The sequence below is a fragment of the Panthera onca genome, chromosome A3, assembly GCF_046562875.1.
Source record: "Panthera onca isolate mPanOnc1 chromosome A3, mPanOnc1 haplotype 2, whole genome shotgun sequence".
Taxonomy (NCBI): domain Eukaryota; kingdom Metazoa; phylum Chordata; class Mammalia; order Carnivora; family Felidae; genus Panthera; species Panthera onca.
In genome coordinates, this window is record NC_138341.1 from 24,472,370 (window position 1) to 24,482,290 (window position 9,921).

At 48.3% G+C, this 9,921-nt stretch overlaps 1 protein-coding gene across 4 annotated transcripts in view; it reads left to right on the forward strand.

The window, feature by feature from the left end:
- The window catches only part of LBH (LBH regulator of Wnt signaling pathway), a 41,815-nt gene extending 37,569 nt beyond the window's left edge, over nt 1-4,246 (forward strand). For all 4 annotated transcript variants that reach the window (XM_078444828.2, XM_060651883.3, XM_060651891.3 and 1 more), the window contains one exon: nt 1,570-4,246. In XM_078444828.2, the coding sequence (XP_078300954.1) occupies nt 1,570-1,758 (189 nt within the window). In that variant the 3' untranslated portion in view covers nt 1,759-4,246. The remainder of the gene's footprint in view (nt 1-1,569) is intronic.
- Nucleotides 4,247-9,921: the final 5,675 nt, after the last annotated feature.

The following is a 9,921-nucleotide window of genomic DNA, read 5'->3' on the forward strand; positions in this document are numbered from 1 at the left end:
CCCAACTAGTCTAACCCCGCCTCTGGCTTGTTTTCCTCCTGGCTGCCATTACGATACTTTTTATGAGCCTGTTAAGTCTTTAATGATGCCTGGTTGTGCAGCTGGCTTAAGGCTTAATCCCCAGCAATAGGGCTTTATTGGATAAATGGTTAATAATCACTTGTCTGCAGGGATTGGGGAGGTTTTGTTGAGGCCCGTGATTCTCGGAAGCCCCACGTGGCCTATGACGTGGCCTGCGACATGGTCTGTGACTGAGACGGCGGTGCTCAGGGCTGGGGTGCTATAAGATTGGGCATCACAAAAGCTGGGAAGGTCTTGAGTTTGTAGGAGAGCATTTCTGCTACCTCCTGAAAAGAGAGGACCCTTGTTTGCTGACGTGGGCCTATCTTGATCTGCGCCCGGCTTGGGCAATCTCCAGGCTCTCTTCAAATGTGTGTCTCCATCCACTCCGATTTTGCTTTCCTTTCTCTTGCCATTAACAAGGTGTGTGACCTTGAGCAAGTCTCCGGGCCCCTCTGAGCCTTGGTTTCCTCATCTACCAAATGGAGAGGCTGGAAGAGGTGGCTCTGAAGGCACCACATGGCTCTCAACATCGGTGTTCTGTAAGCCTCAGTGTCCCAGACGGAGGCGCCTCTCTCCCGCTCTCGGGTGTGTCACCGAAGGCTGTGGATGGCAAGGGACCAGCAGCCCATCAGATTAAGTACTTAAGCTGCTGGGCAGAGAATTGGGTCAGCTGTAGTCATAGGGCAGTAAGTACAGAGGGAATCCGCAGAGCCCCTCGTGGCCCTCGTTTTTATCCCCTGGGTTGGGATTTCTCCCAGCTCTAGACAGGACACACAATAGGCATTTAAAAAAGAAGCCTCATTGGCGGGACTCTGAAAAGACTCTTCCAGGTGTAGAACCATCAAGGAGCCAGGAGTTACTCACAGGTGAAAACAGTGAGAACAGAATTCTTCCTGGCTTGCCTGTGACTGGGACCTGTCATGCCCTCAACCCTGATTTGGCCCTGACTTTATAGTTGCAGAGAGATCAGGACTCATCTGTTTGAGGGGCAGGGTGTTCTGGGGGCTAGTATCAGAAACACCTATTTTTCCAGCACAACTGTATTAGTTCCAAACTATATATGTAAAGCACCTGGGAGCTGGCTTCTACTAGGTGCTGATCATTACTCTGGGAGGAATTCACTGTCAAGGTTCCTGTGACATGCTTTAGACTGCAGGGGTAATACGCTGGCTGCAGACAGGTGTGGCTTACTCTGGGTGACATGATTTTGAATTATTTTATCTGGAAATAAAAGACAAGAAAAGGCACGAACAGAGTGGCACCACAAATTTGGTGGCACTGCCCTGAAAACTTGCAGCTTCAGGATTAATGTCTGCTGAGACACAATTTTCTGTGATGGCCCCAGACGCCTCTCCCTGACTCCCGCCTTCCGGGATCCTGAGAGCCTGGCACGGTGGCGGGCCCTCCGGAGGGGCTCCGTTCTGCACGTGTATGTGAAATGAAGGAACAGGATTTCTCTTTTCCGGTACTGTGTGTGACCCGACACCTGCTCTGTTTTTCTTCCAGATCTTCCCCGACCCGTCGGACTTTGACCGCTCCTGCAAAGTGAAGGACCGCCTGCCCTCCATTGTGGTAGAGCCCACGGAGGGCGAGGTGGAGAGCGGGGAGCTCCGGTGGCCCCCCGAGGAGTTCGTGGTCCAGGAGGACGAGCAGGACAACTGTGAAGACACAGAGAAAGACAACAAGGAGCAATAGAGTCCCCACCGCCTCCCTGGGGGCCATACCAGACGGCATCTGTCCCTGAACTGTGTTCTTTCCCATGGAAGAAGGGAGTGAGCCACAGCAGTTCTGAAAATGTCAAATGATGGCTTCCGTTTTGCACCTGCAAATCACTGAGTTGGTTTTCTTTTCTTTCCTTTTCTTTTTTTGAGATGCTGGGCAGTGGAGCCCTCTGCGACAATTTGCAAGGCCTTCTGAGAAAGGAAGCTGCGTAGAGCAGGGGTGGGGGGTGGGGTGCGGGGAAGTGGTGCATCTTTGAGATCAGTATCTGAACCCGGAGCAGGTTAGAGGCAGCAGTGGGATTCCAGTGCGCTCCAGGGGTGGGGGGAGGGATAGGGTATGTGCACCGCGAGCGAGGAACATTTGGGGTAAGAGAACAAACAGGAGAGGAAGAGAAAATACACGTTTGAAAGAAAGCATCCAGCAGAGGAGTGCAGCCAGGAATTTCCCTGCCAGCAGCGCTGGGGCATCAGAAAACAACGTGTTCATCTCTCTCTCTCTCTCTCTGTCCAGTTCTGCCCACCACCAGCCTTTGCTTTTATTTTGGTTGTGTTGGTCTGTTAACGGGAGGCAGAAAAGAAAAGCAGTAGAAACCGGCTGCCTGCAAAGCCAGCCGGAGGTGAGGCGTGGGCAGGAAGGACTCCCGGCTCCTCCTCCACCCTCGCTCCAGCCGTGGCATGGCCGGCTCACATACCCGCTGTAATCTGGAAGTTTCTTAAGAGGCAGCGCTCTTGAGCTTTTCCCTTTTGCGCACGCCCCTCCCCCCCCACCCCCCCACTGCCGGCCCAGCCCTTTGGGACTAGAGGGAGCACGTCCCACCCTTGTGGAAGGACCGGGGTGGACTCTTGGACGCAAAGGTCCCTGCCCCCTGCTCCCCCAGGCCTGCTCCGTTCTGAGAGAGGCACAGAGCTGCCCGGGAACAGGCCGGCCTTCCTTCTCCTTGACACCCACCCCTCCCCAGCCCCTGGGCATAGCAGTCAGGCAGAGGTGGTTCCCAATCTCAGCCAGCCTGACCAGCAGAGGTACCCACTCCCATGTGGGCTCCTGCCCTGTTTTTTTTTTTGTTTTTTGTTTTGTTTTTTTTTTGTTTTTTTGGTGGGAGCCGAGTGGAGAGCAGGAGAGGCTCCTTCTGTTTCCTGTTGGGGAGATGAACTTGAATGGAGATTCCAAATCTGAGACTTAGCCGATGGGGGTGGGTAACAGGGCTCTCTTGCAGCAGTTTGAAACTGAAGGTGTCATGAGATCCCTGGCTTGTCCTCGTGATGTTCCGGATGCTGGTGGGTGGATGGCACGGTGATGATGATGAGGGAGCACTAAGCATTGGCCCTCATCCCTCCCACCTCTCCTCTGTCCCCTGCAAGGGCACAGTTGTGCGAGAAAGCTAGCCTTGGACTTAGAGCTTCTTATGGTTAAGAACCATCTGGAGCAGCAGGCTGCAGGGCACACTCTTCAAACCTCCTGTAGCTCACAGCATGAGTGTGCAGCCAAGAGGTGAGCTCGAAATCCTCCTGGAGGCCGAACTGGGCCAGCAGAGGCACCCTGCAGCTCTCCAGTGGGTCTGGGTGGACCGCAGTTTGGGACTTGTATATAGAGCTGTATTTAATACCTCAAGGCTAGCGTGGTTCCGGGGAGCGGGTGCAGGGGGATGAGGGTGCGCGGTTAACACCTCAGCAGGATTTGGTTCTGGGAAGCCCACGCCCAGCCCCCAGCCCCCGCCCCCCGCGCCCTGCCCCCTGTGTTGTCTGCTTGTGTCACACACACCGATGGCAATAACTTCTTCCAGCTCCTCGGGAATGGGCGAGGCCTGCAGCCCGCACTGCCAGGGCATCCCTCATGTTCCCACTGGTCCTGTTCTGGCTGCAGAGAGTCCTCCCTCCCTCATCCCGCACCTGCCTCCCTTTGTGGATGGGGCCTTGCCTTTTAAAATCCTGTGTTTCTGTGTCCCTTTCAACTGCTCCTTTCTCTCATCTGTCCTGGTCTTGCCGTGTGCTAGGAACGTGCTTGCAAACTGCATAACAAATCTACTTTGTGTATATGTGTGTTTATGGGGGTGTCTTATTATTTTGCTGGTCGCTAGATGCCTTTGTACGACCATTTGGAGTCTGAGCAGGCCAGGGGCTGACAACTAAAGTCAGGGCCTGCCACAGCGAGCCTGTTGCAGGGACCCAGCCACTCTTAGACAAGTGGCTGAGCTCCTATCTGGCCTCCTGTTGTTTTGTTTTTTGTTTTTTGGTTTTTTTTTTTTTTTTTTTTTTTTTGTTAAGTAACTTGTGTGTATTTCTAACTGATCGTATTAAAAAAAAAAAAACCCTAGTATTTCAGTAAAAATGCCTGTTGTAAGATGAACCTCCTGTAACTTCTATCTGTTCTTTTTTGAGGCTCAGGGAGAAACTAGCATTTTTTTTTTTCCAAACTACTTTTTGTCACTGTGACAGTTGTAAATAAAGTTTGAAAATGCTTTCCACTCTGGTCTGGTTTCCTTCTTTCTTCCATTGGAACGGGCAGAGCACGGCACCAGCATGCAACTCTTGTGAGAGGCTGAGTTCAGAGGAGCTCCACTGGGGTCCCTTCCGTATCTTGCCCACTGGCCCTTCCGGGGTGAACCCACCCATGGTTCTTGTCACCTGGCTGAATGAAAGCAGCCTTTCCTTCTGTGCCCATGGTCCTCAACTTTGGATGCACATCAGAATCACCAGGAAAGCTTTTTAAAAGTACAACTACCTGGGTTCTACCCCCAGAGACTTGGATTTCAGTGGCTAGGACAAGGTCCGAGCATTCGTTTTGCTTAGAATCATGGGGAGCTTTTAACACACAGCCTCAGTTTTATGCCACCTTTCTAAGGAAAGAGAAACACCCAGGGTACCTTGTAAGGTCATCCACAAAGACTGGGGGTGAAGGATGGACATATATGCCACTAAAAGCTCTGGTAGTCATTCAAAACATGCATCGAGTGCCTATGATTGACAAGCATCGTTAAGAGATTGGAGTAAACACAAGGGCAGCATTCTCAGCCCTCACTGCCCTGCTTTAGTGTAAAATGATAAGTGTGGTGAGTTCAAGGGCGGGAAAACAGGATGCCCTGAGAGTATCTGTTGGGAGGGCCAAGATGGACACCTGAAGAAGGGGGTGAGGTGCACGGAGAGAGTGCTTCCATCAGAGAGAAGGCTGGGAATGAGCTTAACTAGTGGGAGCAGGGAAATAGTGCCAGGAAGGCTGTTGACACCTGGGGAAAGAGGTTGGATTTTCTTCTCTGTACAGGGCAAAGAATGGTATCATTTACATTTTTACACAGTCTGGCTCTTTGGAGATGGGTTGGAGGGGACAGGATGGAAGGCCCAGAGATCAGGAAGGAGGATTCATGGAGGTGGCAGTGAGGGGAGGTGGCGCTTTGTGGGAAGGGTTTTCTGACACTTTTCCAACATAAAGCTGGATATTTTTGCCTTCACTCGGCCCACAACTGGGCTCATAACCATGGGGACTATAGATAATCAAGTGATCTATGCTGAGAGTGTCCGCCAGCATTGATAGACTATGGATCCGTTTTAGCACTAGCCTAAATAAAACCATGAGATTTGTGCATCTGCTGTCCTGAGAATAACTTGCAGCCCTCTATCATCTTCATCCCGGATTGTCCCTCTATTTCCTTCTAATAGCCTGAGATGCAATGTATTAGAACACAGCCTCCTTGAAGGTAGCCCCTCATAAAATGGTTTAATTCACAGATAACATCATTTACATAGAAAAATCTTATTAAATCTACGCCCCCACCCCCCCAAACGAAACCTATTAGAACTGACGTGTGAGTTCATCATGCTTGCAGGATCTAAGATCAATTTACAAAACTCAACTATACTTCAGGATACTAGCAATGAACAATTAGAAATTGAAATTTAAAGTACACTTACATTAGCATAAAAAATATAAAGTATAGGAATACATTTGACAAAAGATGTGCAAAAGCTGTTCAAAGAAAACTACAAAACGCTGCTGAGAAAGATTAAATTAGACCTCCATCGACAGAGAGGTATACCATGTTCCATGGATCTGAGGATTCTATGTTAAGACGGCAGTTGTCTCCAAATTGTTCTATAAATTCAACTCAGTCAAAATACAGCAAGCTTTATTTGCAGAAATCCACAATCTGAATTCTGAAATTCATATGGAAATGCAAAGCCAAAACAACTTTGAAAAAGAAGCAAGTTAGATGATCCAAATCTCAACTTCAAACCTTACTACAAAGCTACAGTAATCAAAACAGTGTAGTATTAGCATCAAGATAGACAAATAGATCCATAGAACAGACTAGGGAGTCCAGAAACAGACACAAGTATAGTCGATTAATTTTTGACAAAGGTGCTGAGACAGCTCAGTGGAGAAGGGAGCCTTTTCTACAAGTGGTGCTAAAACAATTGCGTATCCATATGCAAATATCCCCTAGGGACAGAAACAAAGGCTTCACTTCTGTTTCCCATTGTCTCCTTGTGAGTTTCTAAATACAATAATTACTCATTCAGAAAAAAAAAAAAAAAGGTTTTTTTCCTGTGGTTGGCCAATTGCTTCAATATTGTCCCCCCCTTATCCCAGTTCACCTCCTCTCTCCCTAAAGGAAGAGCAACTTTCCTGTGTTACTCAAGTGGGCTTGTGTTCAAGTCCTACTCAGCCCCTCTATATGTAATTCGGGGCCAGGGTGCTTGGGTGGCTCAATCGGTTAAGTGTCCAACTTCGGCTCAGGTCATGATCTCACAGTTCGTGGGTTTGATCCCCGTGTCGGGCTCTGTGCTGACAGCTCAGAGCCTGGACCCTGCTTCAGATTCTGTGTCTCTCTCTCTCTTTGCCCCTCCCTGGCTCACACTCTGTCTCTCTCTCTCTCTCTCTCACAATATAATAAACAAACATTTTAAAAAAATGTAATTCTGGGTCAATTTCTTAATATCCAGTGTCCACAGTGTTCTTTTCTAGTACATCTTGCACAGAGATATGAAGACTGAGTACTCGGCAGGTCCCCTGTAAGTCAAGACTTTTTCCTCTCTTCCCCTTAAAGAGCTGGCAGTTAAGAAACTAGCCCCTGGCTTCTGTCCCCTGCTTTTTGCTCTGGGCCATTTGTACACAGCAGAGCCAAGGGGAACCTCAAGGTGAAGACACCTCCCTACCTACAAATATAACTCCCTTAATCTGACCCTTTTGTTCACCACCATGAAGGGGGAAAGCAGGGAAAAGAAGAAAATTTTAATGTCTTTTTTCCACCAAAATATTGGAGAGGAGAGGGGAGACCCACCAAGGTGGGCCTGATGCATGGCTCCTTTTTGATCCTTGGTCAGAGACCTGTTTGAAGTGATGGTTGAGTCTTGTGTAGACTGGGAAGAGATTCCAGGTGGGATGCTAGCAAGTACAAAGGCCCTGCGTTAGAAACTGACTTGTTTTTTGTTGTTGTTGTTGTTGTTGTTGTTTTTGTGGTGTTTTGTTTTGTTTTGCTTTGTTTGAGGAATGTCTGTGAAGCTACAATGGCTGAAGTGGAGAGAAAGAGAAGTAGCTGAGGTCAGATACCACAGAGCAGAGTTTAGAATCACTATTGGCCATTGTGAGAGGCCCACTGGGTAAGGAAGCAGACTTGTCAAACATCTTAGCCCCTGGAAATCCACTGGTCAGCCCATCCAAAGTTGTTCAACCAGTGGCAAAGTACAGTCAGTATTAATTGACCTGAGGCACTATCACATCCCATAAGGGCGCCTGGATCACCAAATGAGGATTAAATTAAGTAGCATTTGATTTGTACATCTGTCCTTCAGTGGCTAAAGGGTGGTTATAGCTTAAGAAAATGGGCTCTGAGACCAGACTCCTGAATCTGTACCTCAGCCCTGCCTCTTACTAGCTGTGTAGCCTGGGCAATTTACTTTCCCTCTCTGTGCCTCACTTTCCTCATCTATGAAATGGATACCTACTTCTTAGAGTTATGGCAAGATTTAAATGCATTTTTACCAGTAACATGCTTAGAACCGTACCAGGTACGTAGTAAGTACTCAAAATGTGAAACGTGGTGGGCAGAATAAAGATGATCACGTCCCAATCTCAGGAACCTGTGAATATGCTAGGTTCCGTGGGAAAAGTGGCAATTAGGGCTGTAGGTGGAACTGAGGTTGCTAATCAGCTGACTGGCTTGGGAGACCCTGGATTACCCAGGTGAGCCCAATCTAATCACAAGGGTCCTTATAATGAAACGAGGAAGCAGAAAAGTGAGTGCCAGAGAGAAGTTCATAGGTGAAATGCTGCCGGCTTTGAGGATGAGGGTCTACTCACCAAGAAATGCAGGGGCCCCTAGAGAATGGAAAAGGCCTGGAAACGGTTCTCCCTGAAACCTCCGGAAGGTACATGGCCCTGCCAACATCTTGATTTTAGCCCAGTGACACCTATTTCAGACCTCTGACTTCTAAAGCGGTAAGATAATACATTTGTGTTAAGTCATACAATTTGTAGTAATTTGTGACAGCCACCGTGGGAAACTGATAGAGCAGTTATTATTATAAATATGATGAGGATGACGATACAGACTCCTGTGTGGCCCTGGGAGAGCAGGGTGGCCACAAATGGGAGAGAGTTCCAGACAGGCCAAGGCTGCTGTCAGATAGAGGGGCACCAATGTGCCGGACTGAATAAATGTGAGGCTGTAAGCCTTTATTCTAGAATTTTGAAAATTAGTGACTAATGTAGGCTATGTGTGTCGCTATAGTTTATGCATCAGAATATTTATTCAAATACTCCCTTCTACCTGCAAAGAAGGTCCTACTTTGAAACGCAATTCATTTGCAATACTTCCTTTGCTATTTCCAATTAGAAAAACGTGGATTCCCTCTTGTCGAACCTTGGCTGCCATTTTCAGAGCACCGGGCTACAGATTTACCTTCATTTCTTCTAATTCTCAACAGTTTTGCAAAGCTTGAGTTTTTATAGAGATTTTTTTTTTTTCTTTGCAAACTCCATTTAGCAGTGATGGAAATTACACAAGACAGTGGAGTTTGGGACCTTACGTCAAATCCATCACAGAGGCAGATAATTATTTGCATTTTTGTTCCCTTCCAGTCACTGTCCCTCTTACCAGAATGTACTCAGGGAATATAATTTTTCCCATGAAGTGGGCATTTTTAATGTTATTTACAGATGAGGAAGCTGAGGTCAGCAGGCTTTGAAATAACACTGACTTTGGAACCAGAAAGAACAGGGTTGGAATCAAGGGTGCACTGGTAAATGTGTAAGAGCTGGCTTCCTGAGGGGTGGGGGGAAGTCCTGGTTTGTAACATTTGCCATGTTCCCCCGTGGCTGATTTGTGGGCAAGCTACTCAGGCTGGTGGAGCCTTGGCTTCCTTTTCTGCAAAATGAATAGAACTCCAAACCAGGACGGTGCCTAGTTCAGAAGACCTCTCTACACTCCAGGGCCCTTCCTTCGTTCAGAAAAGAGCACTAGCTCCAGAAAGCGCGATCTGCTACAGTATTTTTCAAACGGAATCATGAATCCTTACTGGGTTGTGAAATCGATTTATTTGTGGGTTGCAACCAGAATCCTAACTAGGAAAACCCAGAACAGTACAGGGGGGGTAAAAACCAGAGTGCAGCAGACATAGGAAGGTTGTTATTCTCTGAAACCTTTCATTTCTACGTAGCTACGATGTGTGTACCAGGTCATGAAAAATCTTTTTCTGGCTGTAAGTCACAGTTAAAACATTCTGAGAGCCACTGACTTGGAGAACCTGGCTTGCTAGAAAGCAGTGCTTTTACCTTCTAGAGCTTTGGAGTGTGAGAGAGATAACTGGAAGTAACAGCTTTACCCCCTTCTCTGCAGAGGCAGTGGAGCTTCGGGGGGAGAGCCAGGGCAGGCCACAGGGCCCTTGGCAGCCTCCAAGGCCAGGGTTAGGCTCCAGGAGCCCTCAGGTTGCCAGAGAGCCTTGGTGGAGGGAGGGAGCCTCTCGAGAGGGAGGAGGAGGAAGCTGCACAGGAAACCCTTGCTGCAAGCTCACGGCTGCTGGAACCCACCACAGCAGCTACTCAATGACCAACAATAGCAGCATTAGATAAAAATAACCCATGGGGTCTGCAGCCCCACCGTGCAGGGCAGGGGCATGCCGTCTACAGGATGGAAATGTCACCAGG